The sequence below is a fragment of the Sceloporus occidentalis genome, unplaced genomic scaffold, assembly GCF_023333645.1.
Source record: "Sceloporus occidentalis isolate IW3139 unplaced genomic scaffold, rSceOcc1.0.p SCAF_9, whole genome shotgun sequence".
Taxonomy (NCBI): domain Eukaryota; kingdom Metazoa; phylum Chordata; class Lepidosauria; order Squamata; family Phrynosomatidae; genus Sceloporus; species Sceloporus occidentalis.
In genome coordinates this window covers 34615031-34640919 of record NW_028316989.1, presented here as the reverse complement: position 1 = coordinate 34640919, position 25889 = coordinate 34615031, and the positions used below count along the sequence as shown (strand labels likewise).

Here is a 25889-nt window from a genome sequence, read left to right as displayed (position 1 = left end):
GTCTATATTTTTGGCATATTTTATATTAAAGTTCCTATTTGTAAGGATGAGTGAAAACATAATATTTCCTAAATCATAAGTGTGAATGTGTGTAGATGTATGTGTTGCACCAACATATTTTGGGAAGTACAGAATTGATATGTGCTATAAAATATCTATTCTGTTGTAAAACTGTAAAAAAACAAAAACAAACCAAACACAAAAAATAGAAGAGTAAATGCCTCTGGTATCATTTTTTTAGGCCAACTTTAAACTGATAATAGTTCTGATTGAAAATAAACCTATATTCATTTCTAAATATTTTCACTGAACTTTTAAAAACATGTTTCTTTTTAAATACTTATATTTAATAAAGAATAATAATAATAATAATAATAATATTTACCAGTATTTAGTGATTACTGTGGCTTACAAAGAAATTAAAACAAGAAAAAAAGAGAATATTTCACTCTTAATCGTTGAGCTTTTGTTAATGAAATTGCTCCTGAAATGAAGCATGATATGTTTGTGGTAATCATGATAACACGAGGCATCCCTATGCTGAAGTTATTTAATAATGAAGATTAATGTTGTATGAAAAACATGTAGCTGAAGTGAAAGACTAAAATTGTTAGAGTACTGATGTGGGGTAATGTTTTTCATTTTGAATCCTTTAGCCACAGTAAACAATTACAAACTCACTCAGGGTCCAAAGGGCACTGGAATAGATTAAGTCTCAGACTGTTCAAAGAGTTGTTCTTTTACATCTAGCTCACATATATGAACTTTATTGTTATTTAGTTTTGTACAAACTTTGGCGTAGTTCTGTAAATGAAAATGGAATTCCTTATTTAAGTGCTTTTATATGATAGTGAACTGAACAATTTTCTAAAAATTAACTATTGAACATTAAATATCAGCAACAGATGTTTCCATTGTGAGATGACTTGTTATCTTCAGTTTCCACCCTTCCCTTTCTTACCCATTTTCATTATTATTGGAGATTTTTGACTGCTTGCCCTATATTGATGTCTCCGTTGGTATTTCCCATTAGTTTTCAGTAGTTACCTTTTTGCCTGCATGCCAACCTTCAGTTTAATGGCCTTTTTTGTGTGTTCATTTTGTTTTGTTTCCCATCGTGGTTTTGTTTATTTCTTTTTTGGTTTTTTTCTGTTTTCTCTTTAAATCGCCGTGATGTTTGCCCTTCATATTCCCCAATGTTTGCACATGACAAGATGTTGCCATCCCAACATTACCTCCCACTTCACTGACCAGTGCCACTACTGACCATCTAGCACCAGCTACAACTGGACCCCTGCCTTCTGCCCCTCGAGATGTTGTGGCTTCCCTTGTCTCTACCCGCTTCATCAAGCTGACCTGGAGGGCACCTGCATCAGACTCACATGGAGATAATCTCACCTACTCAGTGTTCTACACCAAGGAATCTATAAACAGGTTGCTTATTATTATTATTATTATTATTATTATTAGCCACATAAATATGCATGGCACTTTATAGAATAAAATACTTAAAGCAACAGACAGCCCAACCAAAGTTGCACCATTTATTTATTTTTAAAAACTGCATTATCGGCAAGGAAAGAGTAATACAGTCAGCCCTCAGTGTCCAGGAAGGATCAGTTCTGGACACCATCGCCCCTGAATACCAAAATCCATTGATGCTCAAGTTCTGTTGTCTCCAGTGGTGGCATGTGTACATTGCCACGCCATCAATTGGGACAACTCAACTTCGAGAATCCTTTCCTGCCAGGGCAGGCAAACTGTGAAGTGGAGAAAGCTGCTGCCACCACCATCCCTTTGGACAGCTCCCTTCAGTATCCTCCTGCTTGACTCAGGACCGAGCAAGTGAATGGGAGTAGGCACATCTCTTGTCCGTAATGGTGGCGCGGCCGCGTGCATGTGCCGCCATTGGGGACAATGCAGGCTTGCCATCTGCAGATGCTTAAATCTGCGGATGGCAAGTCTGTGGATATGGAGGGCTAAATGTACAAATATAAAACCAGTGCAAAACAATTACAGTGTAGTACAATCGGCCCTTCTTATACACGGATTTTTTATACATGGATTCAAGCATACACGGTTTGAAAATGTTCAAAAAAGTATACATTTCAAATATTAAACCTTGATTTTCCTTTTTTTATAAGGGACACCATTTTGCTATGTCATTATATTTAATGGGACTTGAGCATACACGGATTTTGTTATACACGGGGGATCTTGGAACCAAACCCCAGCGTATAACAAGGGCCCACTGTACAGTAGTAATGAGGTTTGCAGAAATTTAATCTGTTTATCCCAGATGTAGACCTTATTTTTTTTAATGGTGTGCTCCTAGTAATTAGCAGTACAGTGCGCCCGCGTTATACGCGGGCTTGAGCTTCTGTGCAAAGTGCATGGGGTGCAAGGGGCGGCACATCCCATTGAGATGAATAGGGTGTGAGCACGTAGTGCGCATGCACCACTGCGCCACATGCACGAGCCCCATTCACTTGAATGGGGCTCGCGCATAGGCGGAATTCACCTTATGCTGGGGAGCCCGTAATAGATCCCCCCCGTAAGGTGAGGTTCCCTTGTATTACGCTTGCCACATCCAACATTGACATAAATGTAAAAGTGTAATAATACAAGAGACTGGAATAAGAATCTGATTTTTTTTACCTCTTAAAACACACAAATGCTGTGATGTAATGCAGTTTTCATGTTTATGCTATCTTGTACACATTTGATTTTGGAGGAGCAAAAATGAACAACTTGCATTTTTCAGACAATTGGCAGCCAAATATATATACATGAATATTAAGTCATAGTATGTTCTGATGGAACTGATTGTAGGAAAATTAACAAGATCTGAGTCATTATTGGAGTTACTTGCATATTGATTATAAGGGTTGTGGAATTCCTGAAAATTACCTGAATATTTAGTTGTCAATTACTACTGCATTTCTGCTAATTTTACTAATGCATTCTGCTGATAATTAACTTGCCTATAAACTTCATCATAAAATTTAACAGACTAATACTTTTTAAAATTAATGTTGGCACTTGTGACTTAACTTCTTCATGCAGAATATATATGTGTGCCATTAACTTGTTTGTGCAAGGGAATATGTGTGCCATTAATTTTTTAACAAACACTGCATTTGAATACATTGACAGCTGAATAATTGACAACATTGCCTGAATTTTGAATTATCAGTGGAATATACAGTTTTGTTCTTTCTAAATTGCATTTCATTTAGAGCCAGTGTACTACAGTGGTTTGAGCACTGGGCTGTGGCATTGGGGACTAGGGTTCAAATCCCTACTTGGCCATGGACTCCTACTGAGTGACCTTGAGCAAGTCATTCATTCTCAGCCTCAGAGGAAAGCAAAAGCAAACCTCATCTGAACAACTATTGTCAAGAAAACCCTTGTGATAATCTCGATTTAGGGTTGCTATAAATTGGAAATGATTCAAGGCACACAATAACAGAGAGCTATACAATCTGAAAATGGCAGAAATTTGGGCAATTTTCCCCTTTGTTTGTTTCCCCCTGTTTGAACAAAGTTTTGACAATAACTAATTAAATGTTGTTTATTTTTCTAAGTAGTATATACTTTGAAGGTGTGTTTTATTAATGATACCTTGTAATTTTTTCACTTGTAGATTTTAAAAACTTTAACATTGCAGTAAAATAATAAAATATGGAGATATGAGCTTTCAGATATGTGCTAAAGATTTAGATTGTTACAGCCAGATATTCACAGTAAAATATATGGGGAGGAAAAGGATAGGAAATGGAAGAACCTATTATCTGAAAATCCTTTCAGAAGGATTTTGATGCTGTATAATACCTTCATTTAGTACAGCCACATCCAAAGACAGTTTAATCATAATAATGACTAACCTTCAACAGAAGAGGAATGAGAAGCAGAATGTGTTGCCATTATTCTAATATGCTTGTGTCATCGGGTAGAGATATCGTTATTCTGTCATCTTTCTTTACTGGTTATATTTTAAAAAATATTAGGTTTAGAGGGTTTTTTGTCCTAATAAGTTCTTCTCTTATGTTTCCATTCTTACCACCTGCTTTTTAATTAGGGAGCGTGTTGAAAACACAAGTCATCCTGGGGAAATGCAAGTGACAATTCAAAATCTAATGCCTGAGACTGTGTATATTTTTAGAGTGGTAGCTCAGAACAAACATGGAGCTGGAGAAAGTTCAGTACCCTTGAAAGTGGCAACACAACCTGAGGGTAAGCATTACATATTTCTAGCCCATTAGCTGCTTTTGTATGACAAATTATAATAAAAACTTCTTTTTCATGAATACATTACTAGAGGTACATTTGCCCACTTGCTATTTGAATATGATTCTGAGCATATTTGTACTAGTTATGTCTGCTAATTTCAGGTCTGGCTTGTTTAATTACTACTGTTATTATTATCTCTCTTTTCCTCGCTTCATTTTTTGCATTAGCACTATTAGCATTTTTACTATGCTTTTCAGGGGAAAAAAGCCATTCAAACCAGCCTATGAAGTTTAATAAATAAGGCAGTTTTCTGCCTTCAGGCTTAAGATCTAAAAAACATCACATAAAGAAAAGTGATTGGGTGGGCATAGGAAGAAAAGGAAGCAAACTCTGATCTTAGCTCTCAGTTCCAAAATTGGTATAAGTGTTTTTTCAAGCAGGTAGCACTCTCCCAACAACTGCTTCCCCTTTAGTTTTTTTGAGGTTTTTTTTTGGGGGGGGGAGGCTATGTGGCTATTTCTGGAACAGTTTATTCCTGTGTTTTCACCAGGATCTGTGGCTAGCATCTTAAGAGAATGTTGGTATGGAAGATTGTGAGGTCTATATACTATGTGATCTTTGTGTTGGTCTGTTGTTGAATAGCAAGGCCTCAGGGTGTCCATTTAATTAGTGATCCATTGTCTGCTGGGAAACCCCTCTGACCCTGGATGGTTTTTGCTGGGTCTTGATTTTGGTGTTTTTCAGGACTGGTAGCCAAACTTGGTTCACTTCTTTCCTGTTGAAGTTGCTTATATGTTAGTGGGTTTCAATGTCTTCCCTGTTACATTGACACCCTGAGGCCTTACCATTCAACAGCAGGCCAACACACAGATTAACATGTAAATCATTTCCTTTCAGCCAAGGGTCACACAGTATGTAGACCCCCCTCACTTGTGACTGTACCTGAGGAAGTAGAGGGAGAAGAAGTCCACATACCCACTGCTTGCTGTGCTACACTCCTGAACTGGTCCAATTTGTCAGTTTCATTATTAATTCAAGCTACAGGAGAATGGAACCATTATCTAGCAGTACTAAGCCATTACCTTGACTCAAATTATTCAATAAAACATGAAAGGGATGTTTGTGAAGAGGAGGTGGAAAGAAGAAGACAAAGAATGATCAGACTTTCATGACTAAAATGCTTTTGTTTCTGATTGAGGGTTTGGATCAACCTCAGTTGTGGTTTGTTTGTATCAGCTTCATTCACCATTGTTTGAAGTTGGCTTATCTTAAGCAAACTATAGTTAAAATTAGTTGAATCTGGATGAAACCACAAGCCAATTAGTCAAAAGCTCTTCCAAACTCCTCCTGGCTTTGCCTCAAAGAGAGGGGAACGTTCAGGATTTAATGACTCACTGTGAACTTTTTCCCATCACTATTAAAAATGGGTTATTGTGACATCCGAACCAAGTCAGCATGTGAATATTGATCTAGGCTTTGAAGCTCATGGAAGTAATACTAGTGTAGTTCAAGTGTGGCTGGATTTCTGTCAAGAGATCTCTACCTATACTTATATATTGTTCAGTTCTGTTTATACCTTTAGGAAAAGTAGTTCCAGAGTTTGTTCTTTCATATATTTTTTATTCAGATAAGTAGTATAAAGTATAATTAATTTGTAACAAATTTTGTAATACATCTTATTTTTACCCCCTTTCAGTTCAGCTTCCTGGCCCAGCTCCTAATATTCGGGCATATGCTAATTCCCCCACATCTGTCACTGTCAGTTGGGGAACACCTTTATCTGGAAATGGTGAAATCCAGAACTACAAGCTATACTACATGGAGAAGGGGACAGACAATGAACAGGTGTGGTCCATAAATTCTTAAGACCATATACAGTCGGCCCTCCGAATCCACGGATTCTACATCCACAGATTCAACAAACCACAGCTTGAAAATATTTAGAAAAAAATCCAAAACACAAAATATAAAATTACCATTTTATATATGGGACACCATTTTACTATCCCATTGTATATAAAGGGAGTTGAACATCCTCAGATTTTGGTATGCATAGGGGTCCTGGAATCAAATCCTGTCTAATTAAAAAGATTGCATGTACAGAGCTGTGTAAATTTACAGTGCTTTATAAATAAGGGTTAATAATAATAATAATAATAATAATAATAATAATAATAGATACCAAGGGTCCACTATAATAGCAAGTGCATTGAAAACTTTTATAAAATTATCACTTATGTTGCCACTCTCCTTTCTGAATCTGTTAATTTTGCAGCGTATACCATCATAATAAGAGCTGAAGAGTTAATACTTTATATTCTGCAAGCGAAAGAGTTAATTGGCTTTATGAACATGTCTCGTTTGCAGAAGTATAACTTTTTGAAATGAAGCTGATAAAAGCCAGACTCTTAAGAAGTATCAATTTTTCTTTACAACAGGCATCAATTGATTTTGCTAATACCATGTTACTTAAATATTTTCATTAACATGTTTGCTTGAGAAGGGAAGCTGCAGAAAAGTTAAAACAGTTAGTACTGCCAGAGAGAGAGAGAGAGAGAGAGAGAGATGTTATGCTGGCTGTATATTTCAGCTAGGGACATGGGGCCTTCATTTTTGTCAATATTGATAATTATAGCTAACAGTGCCCCAGTTTCAGATTCATTAATTCAGGAAATCTTATCCTTACTTTCTTGATTGAATAGCTTCATGCATGTGACTTATTTAGGAAGTTTTGTCCTTTAAATACACATGTTTTTCCAAGATGATGTAAATATATAACTAAATCTGATTGCTTTAGAAGCATAATGATATCACCATATTCTGTATGTGGCACTAGATTAGCAGGAAGCACATGACTGAAAGAGTGAGAAATTCCATGAAATAGCAGCAGTTTAGGCAGATGAAGGCAGATAATATTTTCAGATGTTGGTGGGCGGGTGGGGGGGGGGGGGAGATTTTAGGCCTCCAAATAATGCTAATTCATGTACTGAGTTTGTTCGGAAGACTGCTAAGCTTCCTTTCAGAACAACCAACCTCACATGGCAAACTGTTTTAGAAAGATAGTGCAGTGTGGTGGTTTAGAGATAATGAATTTTAAAGCCCCCAAATCAAGTTTTGACTTTGCCTTGAACTCAGCAGGTGACCTTAATCAAGCTGCGCTCTATCTCTCTCTCTCTGCCTTCAAGCTCAGTATAGAAATAATACTACTTTGATTCTAGTGCAGTGTAAATGAATCTTTATACTGTCATCACTTGCTATCTTCAGGAGATCCATTTCACTACCACCACCCCATGGATAGCAAAGAACATGAGACCTTAAGACCCATTCTTTTCAATGGGCACACATGCATGCTTGCCCATTGATTGCCATCTGCAAAAGCTCAGATCTGCATGTGGCAAGTCCTCGGTTGGAGCAGGCATGCTCTATTAATACATACAGAGCTGACAAATCAGCAGACATTGCTGCCTCATCATGCTGATTCTGTGACGCTAGTACTAGATTCTCTCTTACATTGTAAAGAGGTTTTTTTTTTAAAAAAAAATATATCATTACATTTTCTTTTAAGGTCATGAAAAGGAAAGAAAACAAAGTCCCCCATGCCATGTGATGGTCCAAAAACTTTTAATATTTTAAAAATCCTTAAAGCTTTTGGACCTTTCTTTCCTTTTCTTTTTCTATTCTTTCCAGTTTTTTGTTCTGGTCATGAAAAGGAAAGACTTTCATAGACCACTGAGGCAATATGTTTCTTAGGTCTGAAATGCATGGGCCAAAAGAAGTGGCTTCTGCCTGCTTTGGGGGCATAGTATTTAAATGACACATGCTCCCAAAGAGGCTGGAAGCTGCTCTGGTGCTGCAATCCGGATCCTTTGGACTGGATCAAAAGGGAGCTGATTAAATCTGGCTCCTGGTGGCGGCTGGATTGGGACTGTGGTGGTGGCCTGCTTTGGAAGCGGGCCATGCAGTTGCCACGGTCTTGGCCACTCCTGGCAGCCCATCTGCTTCACCCCTTAGTAGCTCTGAAAATCTATTTAAAAGCAGTTAAAATGTTCAAACTTACAATGGTATAAACTGTTTCTCAATAGCTTTGATGATATCAAAGTACAGGAATATAAAGAATGTTTGCATTTTATAGCATGGTTCAGGATTATCCTTTGGGAGAGGTGGGATAAAAAAAATATTACTATTATCATCATTATCGTCATCATCCGAACTGTGGTTTAGAACAATGGTTTCCAACCTGTGCCTTCCCAGATGATATTGGAATATAGTTGCTAGAATTAGTCAAGCTGGGATTGATATTGTTTATTTATAGAAATTAACAGAAGCAGTGTTTTATAAGGCTGCACAATTTACACCTTTTTCAAATGCAGGACATTGATGTTGGAGGTCTTTCCTATACCATCACTGGTTTAAAAAAATATACAGAATATAGTTTCCGAGTTGTGGCATATAATAAACATGGTCCGGGAGTTTCTACGCAAGATGTGGTTATTCGAACACTGTCAGACGGTGAGTGCTTTCCAGTTGAAAAAATATCATTTTCTCACTAACTTAGTTTTTAATTGAAAATTTAATTTCTGCATATGATGAATCTACATGAAAAATTTAAAACTTTTGGAGAGAAGTCAGTTTTCCAGGGAAAAAATCCAGTGCTCTAAATAATAACGTCTTATTATTGTCAGGTTTGTTTTAAATGTTAGATTCAAATACATTCAAAACTTTATGTGAAAATTGTTTTATTGGAATATTTGTAAGACTGTAATGACAATAGGACTCATATCCTTTATATATTTTTTAAAAGAAGTACACCTATGAGAACACTATTCTATGGACACATACTTAAAGAGATCTATAGGTGTGCTCTATATTACATAGCAATTTAACTTCCTTTTGCTGAGTTATAAGCATTGTGGACTACAATTCTGGAGACTAGAGTTAAACTCTCTGCTTGGCTATGGAAACCCACTAGGTGACTGTGGGAAGTCACACATTCTCAACAAGTTGAACCACAAGTTGAACATGAGTCAACAGTGCAATGCAGCAGCTAAAAAGGCCAATGCAATTTTAAGCTGTATCAATAAAAGTATAGTGTCTAGATCAAGGGAGGTAATAGTGTCACTGTATTCTGCTCTGGTCAGGCCCCACCTGGAATATTGTGTCCAGTTCTGGGCACCACAATTTAAAAAGGATATTGAGAAACTGGAGCGTGTCCAAAGGAGGGTGACTAAAAAGGTGAAGGGTCTGGAAACCATGGCCTATGAAGAACGACTTAGGAAGCTGGGGATGTTTAGCCTGGAGAAGAGAAGGCTAAGAGGTGATATGATAGCCCTGTTTAAATATTTGAAGGGATGTCATATTGAGGAGGGAGCAAGCTTGTTCTCTGCTGCTCCAGAGACTAGGACCCGGAACAATGGATGCAAGCTACAAGAAAAGACATTAGGAGGAACTTCCTGACAGTAAAGGCTATTTGACAGTGGAACACACTATGAAATCAGAATCAGTACAACTAGCTGAACTTTCTGTTTCACTGAGGGATATGAATCTGGGCACAGACAACACGTCACATGTCCATTGATAATAATGGAATGTGAGGTCCCTGCAATTTTTTTGTATCTATTATCTGGAGGGCTGACTGTATAAACTTTTCTAAGCATTCCTATTCTTTACTCCTGACCATAAAATACAGTCAGTGTGCACCATTCTATGAAAGGCTTGTTATTTGTTTCTTTAAGAATGGGTGTTTTTTTTAGTTTGCCCACAAACAGCTTTGCAGAAGAAGGAACCATGCAAATACCAAAGCTATACCCTATTATAAAGTGGTGATGTCCATTGAATGTGAAATACTGTAAGTGAGGATTAGCCTCACTGAAGTGGTAATAACTTCTGTTGGAGAATCATTATAACTCTCTTCATTACTCTCCATTAATAAACTAATAGCTAGATCTAGTGATCTAGTGCTCTCTTAAAAAATGAAAAGCTTTATTGGAAATAAGCTTTCATGAAGTCCAGCCCACTTCATCAGTTACCCACAGATAGTTTATCTGTGAAAGTGAACGCCTAATAAAATTTATCTTTTAGTTGATACATGCTTCTTTGTTGTTGTAATTATTAACTACTAAATTATGAATAGAAAAAATGATTATATTAGCCTTGTGGTAAGAAGCATAGTGCAATGAATATTTAAAACAGCTGCAGAATACAGTGTGGAAATTCAGCTTGGTATTAAAATACCAGCAAAGTCTCTTTGTTATTTCAAAGCTACTAATATTGTTGCCTGTAGATTTTGTAATATAAATGCTGTCCCGACTTAATTTTCACATTTGATTTTATTATATTTTTATGTGCTGTTATGATCCTTTGACAAACTTTAGTTATATGTGGCATATAAATTCCCACTTTTGTTGTGGTTATTTATGTTTTAGTGCATTTACAGGATATGTGTAAAAAAATTAGTGTTACAAGGTTGAAGCAGCATATGAACACTATTTGGCAGGCTTATTCATATTCTAATAATGTGCAATATGTAGGATTTCTGAAGTGCCTCATACTGTTCTGCTTTAATCTGTACATCAAGATTTCAGAAAAATGGCATGTGGTCTGAATACAACTTTTAATCGGGGTAGAATTCAGAGACATAGCCCTGTTAATCTGGAATATCAGTATGCAAATGGATTTTGTAGCACCTTTTGAGACTAGCTGAGTGAAAGAGGTTGTAGCTTTCATAGACTTCGTTTACTTCCTCAGATAGACCATGTCTACAAAAGCTAATGCACAACTTTATTCACTCAGCTATCTCAAAAGTGCTACAAGATCCCTTTGCATGCTGAATGTAACCATAAATCTTAGTGAGCTGCCCCTTAAAGAAGTAAGTTCAATGAAATAATCAAATCCTTAGCGAATGAAATCAGTGACCACTCTGTGAGTCTCAGCTCTGCTTACCAGAGCCTTTTGTGAGTCTTTAATTGTGGCCTTCATTCAGCCTCATAGAGTGACCCTTCATTGCACATGATTTTTTCAGTCAGTCGTACCTGATGCACTGATGTATGAAAATGGTTTGTCCTTGCTTCTGTACATGGGTTTTATGTCTCCAGACTGAAGGGAGACAGGTCCAGAAATGTATCTTACATAGTTACATGTAAATATTCTTTTCACTTTCAGGCTTGGTAAATCTTTTCTATCATTAAACCTTTTCAGAGTGGCATATCGTATCACAATATATTATCAATATCAGTTTTAAGGAATTATACAAATATATATTTCCAAAGGATTTAGGATTTTTTCCTTTCTTTTCTTTTCTTTTCTTTTCTTTTCTTTTCTTTTCTTTTCGGTGTGTGTGTGTATGTGTGTGTATTCCTATCCAGTTGCTTATTAGACAGGAATTTAAGTGGTGCCACTAAATGAATTCCTAGCTGTATATTCATCAGGCCTAAACCTTAGTGCATACATGTAGACTTCAATTTTTGTGCATTCCTGGGATAGGCTAGATACAGCATATTCAGTGCAAAATATTATTGGTTTTGCAAAATAAAAGTGTCTGTGACCAAGAATCATCTCTATAAGTACGCAAATATATTAAGCAGGTAACATGGGATATTATAAGTTATACAGGATATTTCTTTTTCATTATTTTAAGCCTTACCTTTGAATGGGGTTTGAATTACTTCTTTTGATGTTTCTAGTTCCCAGTGCTGCGCCCCAGAATTTAACTTTAGAAGTGCAAAACTCTAAGGTAAGAAGCTGAAGGTTTGTATCTCTAGACATGCTTGAAGGTTAGAAGATCTGTCAGCAGTTAAACACATTATTAAATCATTTACCAAGGTGACTCTCCTCACATGATTACTTCCCTTGAATACTGCCTATGTATGCATGGGGCCAAAGGCAGCTCACACATGTTAAAATACATGAGTGAAAATAAAGTAAATTAAAATTTAGTAGTAAAAAGGTAAAACACAATTAAGTAAGATGCCATATTAAAACATCAGTATTTGAACGCTGTGCCATACTTAGCTATTTCAATTTATTAATGTAGATTGCAAAGATGTAGGCAGCTTCTTGTTGCTGTTCCATGTATATTAGCTGATGTTTTTGGTTGCCTACATTTCTGCTCGTTTTTGATAAAATATCAGTTGGCATACTTCAAACTGGAGTAGGTATTCATTGCTGTCTTCTTTTCTTGGTGTGCAATTGGTTTAAGCCATTCTTTACCTCAAGATCATTTGAAATTGGCAGTGCTAATGTTACAGAAAATCACACAAGAATTCTTTAGAATGAAAGTGAAATAAAATATAGATTTCCCACATGGTAGCCCTTGCAAATGTCCATGGATGACTGGATAATTTCTAAGAATTGCTGGTATAAAAATTAATACACTATTTTGTGGTATCCAAACTGCAGACCTAATTGTAAATATATTAATGTATCTAAAATATTATGAGTTTATACACAGTATTTCAGATTACATATAAATTATTTCTTGAGCCTGTATAATGGAGATTGATGAAGCATGAGAATTAGCATAGTTTAATATGAAGAACATGATTTATAATGTCATTTAACTTCCCACAGAGCATTTTGATGCATTGGCAGCCCCCTCCTGCAGGAACTCACAATGGACAAATTACTGGTTATAAAATTCGCTATCGAAAAGTGACTCGCAAAAGTGACGTGATGGAGAGCATTGTTGGGACTCAACTTTCCCAGCTGATTGAAGGTGGGTGGGTTGGAATTCTCTGTTTGTTTGTATGCAAGTCTGTTTATTTAATCTGCATGCGCTATAGTAAGGAAGAAAAAAGAGAACACCTCATTAGGTGCATTAAAAGGTAATCCTTTCAGCCCAACAGTAAGTAGGCAGATAGATAGGCAGGGTAAAAAAAAGAAAGAAAAGAAATATAGCTAATAAAATATTTTCATTAATACGTCTTATTTTTATCTATTTTATCTATTTTATTGTTTGTATGTACAGCGCTGTGTAAAGCTACAGCGCTATATAAATAAAGAGTAATAATAATAATAACAACAACAATAATAAAGAATGTGGAGCTTATATGTGTGTGTTTGTGAGAGAGAGGAAGAGGGAACCAGTGACTTGAGGTCCCACGTTTTTAGCCAGGAGTGAATGAACATTATATCTTAAAAAAAGAGTTCTCAGTCTCAAAAGCAGAACATAACCCTCTTAACCACGAGAAGAATAGACATCCACCAGGTAAGAACTTTGTTTTCACAACTGTGAGCTATAATGTTCTTTATAACTGTGGGCTAAAATGGTATGTATTCTTTTTAAAGGAAATGTAAGGTATTCATGTTATGTAGATAAAAGAGGAACACAGTGGGACTTCAGAATCCATACACTTGCCATCTGTGGATTCAATCATCCATAGACAACAAGCCTGCGTTGTCCTCAGTGGAAGTGCGTGCATGTGGCCACACCCCTATTAGAATCAGCCCCCATTGTCTCCAGTGGTGGCACATGCATGCGGCCACACTGCCATTAGGAACAACTGAGACTTATCTGAAGGCCTGTTCCCACTGTCCCCAATGACGACACAGCTGTATCCATGCACCGCCACTGGGGACAACGGAGGCTTACATGAAGTCCTGCTGTCCCTAATGGCATTGTGGCCACATGCATGCACTGCCATTGGGGACAGCGGGGGCTGTCCCTAATAGCGGCATGGTCACGTGCACATGCCACCATTGGGGACATTGAGATGTGAGTATCCATGGATTTTGGTATCCGCAAAGGAGTCTGAACCACATCCCCCCCAGATACCAAAACTCCACTGTAACTAATCTTCAGAGCAGTCCTTTTGTAAGCCGTGTACAGTCAGGTCTCATTATCCATGGGCTTGCCATTCGTAGATTTAAGCATCCATGGACTGCAAGCCCCTTTGTTCCCAATGGCAGCATGTGCACATGTTATGTTGCCATTAGGAACAATGGGACTTGAGGACCCACATTTTTTGGTATCCGTGGGGGGGGGGTTCCGGAATGGATCCCCCGCAGATACCAAAGTTTGACTGTACTCACACACTCACACATACAGTAGGCCTATATGAAATGTCATTGTAACATGCCAGTCCTGTCACAACTTGACAAATAATGATTAATGTCAGGTGACTGTTGTAGTCTTATTGCAAGTATTGTTGATTGCCATTTATTGTTTTGAGTTATGCTGAACTAGCTGTCTTGGGGTCGGGGAAAGGCAAAAGTGGAAAATACGGCTAACCAGGTCTGTATCAGATTTTACCCAAATTACCTCCTAGAAAAAAACATTTATATATAAGATGGTTCATTTGCCTACTTGATTAGGGATTTTTTCATGAGTGATTAACTTGCAGTGGTGATTTTTGTTTGGAATTTTAATTAAAAACTGGCTTCCTAGTCATGTGTGGCAGTTATATTTTACTAATTGTGCATTTTAATATCAGGTCTGGAACGAGGTACGGAGTACAGTTTTCGCATTGCTGCCTTAACTGTCAACGGCACAGGACTATCTACTGACTGGATATCAACAGAAACATTTGAAAGTGACCTTGATGGTATGGATACTTCATAAATGTATGTGCATTGAAGACCTGGAGACATGGGATCTTATCACATGGGAGGGAAGTACCCAAATCCCATGGATAAACAGGGTTTAAATCTGGGAATATCTCACAAAAGTGGGATTGTTTTCAGATAATGTCAGGCTAATTGAGCATTAACGTGACATTAATCTGTACAGAAAGTCGCAAAATCTCGCTGCTTTTTACTTTTGGGAAAATCCTGAAAGCAAAAAGCGGTGCGATTTTGCCTACTTTCTGCAAGCAAACGTGTTAATATCACGTTAATGCTGAGTTAGCCCGACGTGACTGAAAACAATCCCACTTTTGCAGGATATAGCCTTTTGGCTGAAGAGCGGGGTATAAATACTATAAATAAATAAATCTAAAACCATTTATCCACGGGATTTGGGCGCTTTGCATCCCATATGATAAGATCCATAGGAAGAAAATATGGATTATCTTTGCATCTTTTTGTCAATGCTGGAAAATTGTTTCAAACATATGTGAGTTGGGAAGAAAATGGATGCTTTTGAGGAAACCAGGCTGACATGCATCAGCTCACATGCATTTAGGTATCTAGTTGCAACAGAATGTAGGTGGAAAACCTGATTGAATGCCAAATGGATTCTTGATCACAAATTACCATCTACACTGTTTTCAGTGAGACAGCAACAGGAGCATCAGAGTAAAAGTCATCCTGCATATGATTAACAACAACAACAACATTCAACATTAACTTCTTCAAGTAGCCAAATCACATTCACTACAGTATCATTATTTGATGTGGCCATAAGCAGCAGCTTAATGGAGGTGGTTCTAAGGGGTTTCTTCCCATCTTTGCTTGCAAAAGCTCAGTTTTTGCCTTGAAAAGAATGAAATACAAAATTTGAGACAGCCTTTGCTGGAATTGGTTTAGTTGTAAGATTTTTTTCCTTTCTCTTGCCCCAAATATTAGGATTGATACAGAAACAAACAAAAACCACTTAGTATCTTAGCAATAAAATAAATAATAGAATGCCTTAGATTTAATATTTCTCAAATCATATTATTTAAATAGCATCATCTCTCTCTCTCTCTCTCTCTCTCACTCACTCACTCTCTGAAATAGAATCACGTGTTCCAGAAGTTCCAAGTTCCCTACATGTCCGACCACTTGTAACGAGTATTGTTGTGAGCTGGACGCCACCAGAAAACCAGAATATTGTGGTCAGAGGATATGCTATTGGTTATGGTGTAGGCAGTCCTCATGCACAGACCATCAAGGTGGATTACAAGCAGCGATATTACACTATTGAGAACTTAGGTAAGCAACAATTCAGCAATAGTAATGTCTATCCATGGATATTTTTCTAAATATTGATATTTGTCTGTTATGGTGAGCCATAAATTAAGTTATAAAAAGTATGTACTCCTATCTTTTAAAAAATAGTTGCCTCCCTCATTCACCTTGAGAACATTGGTCCAAAACACGCTCCAGAAATAATCCAGTTTGGGACCGCTTTAACTGGCCTGGCTCAGTGCTAGGGAATCCGGGGAGTTGTAGTTTATTGTGGCACCAAAACTCTCTGACAGAGAAGGCTAAATGTCTCACAAAACTACAGTTCGCAGAATTCCCTAGCATCCCTAGAATTCCAGGATAGTTAAAATGGTCTCAAACTGGATTATTTCTGCAGTGTGTTTTGGACCATTGTGGTGTTTCAAAACAATGGGAAAGTAACATATGTCCTCTGGGCCATATTTTTAGTGTTTGTTATTCTACACTCAGAATTAATGTGACAAACTTAATGTGTATATCTGTTATGTGTAATAGGATAGGAACTTGAATACATTTTTATATATTGAATTTATATCCTCCATTTCTCCCAAGATGGGAGCTCTCTGATCTGGTTATTTTTTCAGCAAAAATAGTTATGTCTTTCAATATACTCTGGCACTTAAAAAAAAGTATTTAACCAAGTGAAATAGGCTACTATCTAGGAATTAGTAGCATAAACATGTAATGATGATTTTAATCATTCTTTTTCTTTAGATCCTAGTTCCCATTATGTCATAACTCTGAAAGCATATAACAATGTTGGCGAAGGAATCCCACTCTACGAAAGTGCAGTGACCAGGGCCTATACAGGTAAATCATGTCTGTTTTGTTGTAGCTCAAAATGTTCTGCCATACATCTTAAAATCCATACACTATTTATAATGTATGATGGTGCATTGGTTTTCTTCAAACAAATAATTTGTGGAGACTTATTTAAAACAAAGGGTTTTCATCAGATTCATGTTCTCGAATTTACTTTGCAACTGTCATGCTTTAATATTAGCTGCGGTCCAAATTTGTTTCACATTAAATTACTAAGTTATGACCATGTTTTCATGCAGAGCTTCTCAGTTTACAGTGTATTTCAATTGTGAACTCATCCATATACATGTGCGTGCATCTTTGAACATCAGAATTGGTACATGGACATGTAATGGACATGTCCACGGTCCTCCAAGAGACACTAATGGAACACTGCTGCTCTTGTAAACAACCACATTTTCTTGTGCAATGTGTGCAGTTACTCCTAACCCTGTAAACACTAGCTATATTAAATGAGTATTCAGATACAATCATCTAGTTACAAATGGCTAATTGTCATGCTGTCTCAGGCTTTTAACCAGAATTGTTCAGCAACATCTGTCTGTTGTACTGTTACCCTGTTGTTGCTAATGTTGTTTTCTGCCAAGTGGATTCACTGGAAGAAAATTTCTTTTCAGGCATTTTGTTGCTCAGTTTGGTTCTGCATTGTAGATGCATCTACCCTGAATTAATGGGAATTTGGGTTGAGAGATACTAATAATATATGGAAAATTAACTGTCCTTGTTGTGTGCTAATTTACACTTGTTTTTCCAGCATCATTTTGGAGATGAGATGAATTAATATGCTAATCCAGCTAATGCTGAATTAAAAAAAAAAATCAAACGTATAATAAGCTTAATGCAGTGATCTTGTTACTTTTGTGGCATTCTGCTAAAGTATTAAACTTTAAGCTTGGTCTATTGCATGTATTTTAGGAGGGATTCAAAGTAATCATTGAAAACTTTTTGCTGGTCCTGTGTTGCCTATTAACTCTGGCTTTTCTCTCTTTTTCTCCACTTCTCACCTTCATTTCATTGTATTACCCTGCATTTCACCCTTTTATTTCTATTCATGTATAATGCCACATTCTTTCTTTTTTTATTGTAATACCCTACTTTTTGCCCATCAATTCCCTAGACACTTCTGAAGTTGATTTATTTGTTGTTAATGCTCCGTACACTCCAGTGCCAGATCCCTCCCCCATGATGCCACCTGTGGGAGTTCAGGCTTCTATACTGAGCCATGATACCATACGAATCACCTGGGCAGACAACTCTCTGCCAAAGAATCAGAAGGTCTCAGATGCCCGTTACTACACAGTCCGCTGGAAAACCAACATTCCCGCAAACACAAAGTACAAGGTAAACATATAAATTTTAGGAGTGCGGTCTGAAGCGTTTTGCCAAACCAAATGTAAAACCAAAAGCTATTGCTTTTGATCATGTATTTCTGTGATCTGTCAGGGTAATGCCTTAATATGGGCAAAACCTGAAATTCATTATAGTATTAGAAAGTACATTTACATTAGCTTAACATTGGGAAAGAATTAATAGAGATATAATAGCATACTAATACTATAGAAATGCCTTCCCACATCTGATCCACTCCAGTTGCTTTGGACCTCAGCTATCCTCAGCCCCAGTCAGCCTGGCCAGTGATCAGAAATACTGGGTACCATACATTTGGAGGTCTTGAGTTTGGGAGAAGCTTTAAAACTATTGCCAGTTTATTCAGATAGTTTCTGTTTATTATGTTCCTTTGATTTCTTATAGACTGCAAATACAACCACCTTAAGCTTCTTAGTTACTGGCCTAAAACCAAATACCTTGTATGAATTTTCTGTGATGGTGACTAAGGGCCGAAGATCAAGTACTTGGAGTATGACAGCACATGGAACTACCTTTGAACTAGGTATTACTATATAATTAAGTCATTTTCTAAAAGAGCTGACACATTTTGCATAATGTATCTTTGCTAGCTACTTATCTGAATACTTTACTAATCATCACCATCTTTTCGCGTCTTTCAAAATATGAGAGAATTCCTGCAGTCTTTGAAGAAATTGTATATGTGAATAAGTACATTTGTTCAAACTATTGTATTCCATGCATCACCATGCATGGATGTGAGAGTTGGACAGTAAAGAAAGCGGATAAAAAGAAAATCAACTTATTTGAGGTTTGGTGTTGGAAAAGAGTGCTGAGGATACTGTGGACAGCCAAAATAAAAACCAAAACAAAAAACAAATCAGTTCTAGAGCAGATCAAGCCTGAACCCTCCCTGGAAGCCAAGATGACTGAATTGGGGCTGTAGTACTTCAACCACATCAAGAGAAGGAATGACTTACTAGAAAAGACAGTATTGCTGGGGAAGATGTAAGGCAGTAAAAAGAGAGGAAGACCACACACCAGATAGTTTATCAGGGAGACCATGAGCTTGAACCTGCAGGAGCTGAGCAGAGTGATTGAAGATGGGGGTGTCTTGGAGATCTCTCATTCACAGGGTCACTATTAATTAAAGCCAACTCAAAGGCAGTTAAGAACAACAACGTTAGTTTCAGAATAGATATTTTTTTTTAAAAAATTCCTAATATTTTTTAAACTCAAATTATATCTTAATAATAACTTCTAAGAAATAACTTAATGGTTAATAATTAATTGAGGAAAGGGAAATCATTTAATTATTTAATGAGCAAGATCAGACAAGCTCTGATCTGATCCTTGAAGCAATCATAACTACGAACTCCTTTGATTTTAATATGATTTTCTGAAGTAGAGAGACTTGGGGATCAGGCAGTTCCAGAAATATTTCAGACATATATTTGTGCATATGTTCTTTCAAATCCATCTCCTTTGCTCCATATTTGATGTGTTGTTGAGGAGCTTGATCTTCTTTTACACTAACTTTAAACTCTTGTTTTCTATAGTTGTAGATAAATATAAATTAATGCCTTTAAATAAAATATCAGTTTAAAGTATGCAGGAAAAGACATTCTAACTTCATGACAGAGAGCAGCCTTCTGAAGCTCTTGGAGATTTATATTATACTGTATATTTTATTCTTTGTTCCACAGAACAGAAAATGATTTAAAAACATACAGAATTTGCTCTGTCTTTTGGTTCTGTTATGTGAAATGAAATCCAAGTCATCACTTCATAATCTTGTTCCTTTATTGTACCTTTATGCACTGATCAGGAAAGTCTAAACCTCATTGTCTGAAATATGCATAGGGACTTTACATTAGAGTATGGACTGGTTACTGTTTATTATTCTTAGGCTTTCTCAAATTATTGTTGAACAAATAAATTTAATGTTTATTCTTAATTTCCCATTTCATTTTATTAAGGAACTAAATACATACTTACAAGGTTTTATGGATACCATTATATTTTTAAAATACCGAAACATTTGCGTGCCTGATATTCTTATGGCTAAATGAAGAATGCTTTATAATCCAGTATTCTGAACCTTGAGGAAGCTATATATGTTAGTTTAACATCTTTGCCATCAGAAGGCGAGCCTTGAACTCCGTATTGCTGAGCTTACTACTTCAGCAGAATTTTTTTAAAATTACTGCTGCAAGATGGTTGGGTTGGCTTATCTTTTTGTAGTTGAATATTACTGTCAAAAACACACTTAAGACTAAAGCTGGTATCACTCGATGTGTAGAATGTAAATATTTTTCTTGCAGTTCCAACTTCTCCTCCAAAGGATGTGACAGTGGTGAGCAAAGAAGGAAAGCCTCGAACTATCATAGTCAACTGGCAGCCTCCATCTGAAGCCAATGGCAAAATTACGGGTGAATTTTTTTCTGAATAGCTCAGAATTCATTCATATTCTTAATCTGAATGTTTCTATGTGACATTGTGAGAGAGTAAATGAATACGTGTGTTAGTGGGGGGGGGGAAATGAAGGGACATGCATGATATGTATGTACACATCTGTGAGCATTGGTGCATGTGAGTGTGGCTGTGCGTGAGACAGGATGTGTAAAAATTACATGGATTAAGTTTGGTATTGAATTTATTTAAATTGTTCTAATTTTAACAATGTTTATTTCCTTGTAAAATGTTAACATATGAATGTGAGAATAAAAATACACACATATTATTTATATGCTACATCAAGGGTGTGTGTGACATCTGCATGTTGGTGTAAAGGGAGTCACAAGGGTAAAAAGTTTGACAACCACTGAACTATGTAAAAAGTCTGCCCTCTGGTGGAATCTTCTTTTGTATCCAATAAAAATCTTCAAATTGAAATCTTTTGTAGTACTAGCTGCTAGCTTGTTCCATTTCTGGTTTTATGTAGCAGTGCTGCTAGGGATGGTCCTGTCTCCATTGCATAATAAATTGCCCAGTTGTGTCATGTTTGTGTCCTGTTGCATGGCATCAAATTAATCATTGGGCAAAGAATTTCTCCCATGTACAATTATTCTGAAGCTGCAGTTTACAGTTTTTAATATTGTAGTTGAAGGAAACTACAGAGGCCCCCTTCCCTAACTTTATATTACTTTTCATCCCCATGTTTTAAATGAGGATACAAGATTTCATTTTGTATCCTGTGGCTGTGGGACATATTTAAGTTAATAATTTCCCCCACTGAGATGTCTCATTTTTCCCCCCTTCAGGGGTATGATACTGTTCAGAAAATACCACAAATATAGATAATAAATAGTATGTTCTGGCCAGTCTTGCATAATGATTTTGAGATTGTTTATTTTAATAATTAATTTTAGACCATTTCAACTTTTCATGCTCCCAAATCCCTATTTTATTTTTAACAAAACACCACCTTGAGGTATTACTACCATCTATATTGCTGCTTCCTATGACTGAAGCAAGAGGGTTCACACAAAATCAGAAGAAGAGGAAGAAAGGAAGCAAATCTAAGCTGGTGCTATGTAGTAATTTATTTTGTGAAAAATATCTAGTATGGTTCAACCAAACATTTTTCTCTCAGGAGCAGAACTATGAAATATATATAATAATGTGTTATATGTAATATGTGTTACATACATACAGTACATACATACATACATACTTAATAAATATAATGTAATATTAATATGATTATGTTTACACACACAGAGTTAGGAACTTGGGTTTAGTAGTCCTTTATTTCCACACAGCTACGTGTGTGTGTGTGTGGCATTCAAATCAACTTACAGATATCAAATGCTTAAAGTATGTATAGCATACTAATAGGTCTGCTACACCATTCAGTACTAATAACAGTAATGTTATATCCATATTTAACCATTCATCAAGCAGTTCAGTGGTGCAGAATCCTTACAGATCTGCCATTTTTAGAACATTCTAAACTTCTACAAATCAAGTAGTTTTAGCAGAATGGACCACTTTCTTGGGGGGGGGGGGGGAATCTGGAATACATGTATCAGCTCACTGAGATCAATGGCTTTAATTGGTCTGTAGTATGTCCTAAATGTTTAGAAAGTGTACCTGTTTGAGCAGCTGTTTAGCACACTAGGAAGTGACCCTGATTTCTCTTCTTCATTATATAGAATGATTTAATCATTGCCTTCAGATTCATCATTGTGAGAGAAGTAGATATAAACAAGAAATAAAGGTTTCTGTGGGGGTTTCAAGTGTCATGTATTTACTTATATGTCCTTATAATGAATGTTTCCAAATACTTCTGAACATTTAGGAAAATTTTCTTTATGGTTCACTAGCTGTATTCCATTTTTTGTGCAGGTTACATAATTTACTACAGCACAGATGTCAACGCTGAAATACACGATTGGGTCATTGAACCAGTAGTAGGAAACAGACTGACCCATCAGATTCAAGAACTGACCCTTGACACGGCATATTATTTCAAAATTCAAGCTCGCAATTCCAAGGGCATGGGTCCTATGTCAGAAGCTGTACAGTTCAGGACACCTAAAGGTAGGCTGATCTTGTATAACTAAATGTGTTTGCTGTTGAGATATATCAGATAAGCAAATTGGGATTAAAAATTCTTAATCTAGTTTGCTGCTGGGAAACGTGGAGAAGATGAGGTTCCTCTTTGAAAACAGGATCCTGCTACATTTTTATAAATACTGCATGAGAGATTTTAGTTCCTCCTCACTCTTTTCCCAGATGATGGTAATAAACTATTATTAAATTGTGTGTATGAAAGCAGACAACATAGGACACTTTTTTGAGCCTATTTAGTGAACCAGTGAATACTGGACTACAAACCTGAAAATGCAAATGTGTCGTCATGTGTCTTATGGCTATGACTGTGTCAATCCGTCTTTAGAACATTTGCTTGTAACTTGATTGTAATCTATGTGGAGCAAGTGAGCATGTGAATGTGTAACTGCTCATCATAAAGAGTATTACTCTGAGAGATACCACTGTCAAAGCAGATGCCTTTGAACTGGTAAAATGCTTCATGATTTTATCATGTCATATGAATAGTTCTTACTGTGAGTATGAACAAGAGCTGAACATTGGAAGACTATATTTGCAAGTAATTTTTTAGTTCTTTAGTGATACTGTTAACATTTCCCATTTTAAGAGTTGACTTCAACTGTGCAAGTGAATTTTGGTCACTTCTTCAGATATGGTGATCTTTCTCTTGTTTGTTTCTTCCCATTTGCTTGCCCTGGTAGCTGAAACTTCAGATAAAATGTCTAATGATCAAGGTAAACAAATGGACATGCTTTATGTGTCATTCCTTTTTGTGCAAGTACCATTGCTTTTCTAACAGCCTTTGCACTATTAAATGCAAAACAATGTGCTCTTACAGAATTTTAAAATCTAAAAAGTTGGAAATCTGTTTTATCTCTAGTGTGTTTGAGTTGAAATCTTGTTTAATTAGGCAGTGCAATATACATGTGTCCATGCTTGGCATGGTGTGTGCAAATGTATGTTCAGAAAGAGTGCTCAAATGTATCTAATTTGATCAGTGAACCCACTCTGGAAGCAAATCCACTGTTTTGTAAAATATGCAGGGGTAGCTGTGTTGGCCATTTAGCAAATTCAAACAAAAATCCACCAAACAGTGTTCCCTTCATTGGCCAACTGAAATGCACAATATACTTGTTGGAAGCTTTTGAAGCTCCACTGGCTTCTTCATCAGGCAAGATGTTACAAACCAAACAGGAGGAAAATTGGAGATGTTAGTAAGATGCCTGCATTTTGTTGTTTCTGTCCTTAGTTAAGATGGTATGAGGAGTGTAAATTTTGCTATGTTTTGGTCAGACATAAACCTGATTTCAGACATAAAACTTATTTCATGAGAGGCCAGTTCTTTCTGGTGGCAGCAGAAGCCAGTTGTGCATGGAACCGATAAGTTTTCTTGTTGTGACTTCGTGTGGTCACTTACATCCCTTTAGACCTGCACAGGCTTTCAGCTGGTAGAAATGGATTACAGTTCTCATTTTATACAATGGATGGATGCATGTGCTGCTTCAAACACTTAAAAAATGGGACAACCCATTAGGAATGAGAAGTGGTAGTATTCATGCATTGATATTCCATATAGCAGAAAATAGGGTTCACCTTGCCAGTGAAGTAAACACTCTAACTTTTGGTTTCAATAAAGGTTTACTCATGTTAGACCCACTGAAGTCCTGACCATACCACTTTGTTTTCAATGCATCTACTCTGAATATGACATAAGTCCAACTTTCTGTTTGTCTCTGTGGTTGGTAGTATCTGAGCATTATACTCTATTGAAAGGGAGTTTTCCTCCCTTAGTTCACAAAAATGTATTGACCCAGGTTGTATACCTGTATTTTACAGCATAGTCCCAAAAGAATGGGGGGGGGGGATAAACAATGGTTATTTGTAAATATTATTTATATCTGAAGTTCAGTCTTGATTAGTAGTGGGCAGAAATCAAATGCAGAGAATGTAGTTGTGAAGTTGAAGAGCCTTATCATTTTGGATCCACCAATGTTCCTTAGCCAAATATAGAAATATGATACCTGATTGTGTGTGTGTGTGTCCATTGTACAGTAACATTTACTTTTACGTTCTGATTAGTTTTAGCAGTGATTAGCATCTGTTTGTTAATTCAGTACTGTCATTGCCTCCGGACCTTTTGTGCTATGTACAGTACTTTGTTACAAATTCACAAAACAAATAGTGGGTTTGGGATGATATAATGAAGGCTAATAGTTAAGACAAGTCTTTCTTTGGCAGGAAGCTGCAATTGGTACTTTAGTTATAGGTTGTTTGAATGGTATAAAGTGGAGTGGGGAACTATGGAAGGCTCAGTGGCCTCATTGCCCCCCACCCCCAGAGCACCCAAACAAACTGTGATAAACTCAATATTTGCCCCCAAATGCCCTCTAGAGGAGATTCTCATTATACTTGGGGGGCTAAAGGACATTTGGGGTAATTTTGAGGCAACACAAATTTTCTAAAGGGGTTCCAAATATGGTAGAAATGCCCTTCTTGCCCCCTAGAGGTTATTTTGTCCTCCCCTTCCCTGTTTGGTTCTATCCCTGGAAGCTGCAAAAACGGCACTGGGGACCGCATACTGTGCACAGGCTGTACTTTGTCCACTGTTGGTATAAATAATGGATCAGTTATGTGTTCACAATTTTTTGTTCACTGAAAAGTGATATACATCACAGAATTGTATTGGGGCTCATAGAAGAGAGGGCACTTCACTTCATAGATACACATAAGGAAGAAATACAAAAAGAAGTATGCAAGGTAATGCTTGCTTTGTTGGACAGGGACTGCTTTGTCCAGAGAATTCGATTCATAGGATACCATCAGCTGTCCCCTAGCAGTGTGGTCCTGCTATCTGATTTACATGGCAGCTGTGTGGTGAGATAAAGGATAATTTTCTAGTGAGTAAAATACTAGAGGTGTGAAAGCAAGTCAGTTTTAGGTGGATAGTTATGAGGAAACATTGGGGAAAGGTTAGGCAACTGATCCAAAAAGGGCTGCTGTTTGATTTCTCCATTCCTGAAAACTGAGGGCCCAAACAGACAGGCCAAAATAAAGCTGCTTCAGATCACTTT

General features: G+C 36.8%; 1 protein-coding gene across 8 annotated transcripts in view; it reads left to right on the top strand.

Moving 5' to 3' along the window:
• The window catches only part of NEO1 (neogenin 1), a 69706-nt gene that overhangs the window by 27409 nt on the left and 16408 nt on the right, over nucleotides 1–25889 (top strand). For 4 of the 8 annotated variants that reach the window (XM_089538705.1, XM_089538704.1, XM_089538697.1 and 1 more), the window contains exons 7-20: nucleotides 1215–1434; nucleotides 4082–4236; nucleotides 5930–6078; nucleotides 8604–8742; nucleotides 11913–11962; nucleotides 12799–12943; nucleotides 14661–14771; nucleotides 15886–16080; nucleotides 16807–16902; nucleotides 18032–18255; nucleotides 18667–18805; nucleotides 20586–20693; nucleotides 22612–22806; nucleotides 23520–23552. In XM_089538705.1, coding sequence (XP_089394831.1) covers nucleotides 1215–1434; nucleotides 4082–4236; nucleotides 5930–6078; nucleotides 8604–8742; nucleotides 11913–11962; nucleotides 12799–12943; nucleotides 14661–14771; nucleotides 15886–16080; nucleotides 16807–16902; nucleotides 18032–18255; nucleotides 18667–18805; nucleotides 20586–20693; nucleotides 22612–22806; nucleotides 23520–23552 — 1959 coding nt within the window. The remainder of the gene's footprint in view (nucleotides 1–1214; nucleotides 1435–4081; nucleotides 4237–5929; nucleotides 6079–8603; nucleotides 8743–11912; nucleotides 11963–12798; nucleotides 12944–14660; nucleotides 14772–15885; nucleotides 16081–16806; nucleotides 16903–18031; nucleotides 18256–18666; nucleotides 18806–20585; nucleotides 20694–22611; nucleotides 22807–23519; nucleotides 23553–25889) is intronic. The other 4 variants (XM_089538702.1, XM_089538701.1, XM_089538703.1 and 1 more) reach the window with 4 other exon arrangements.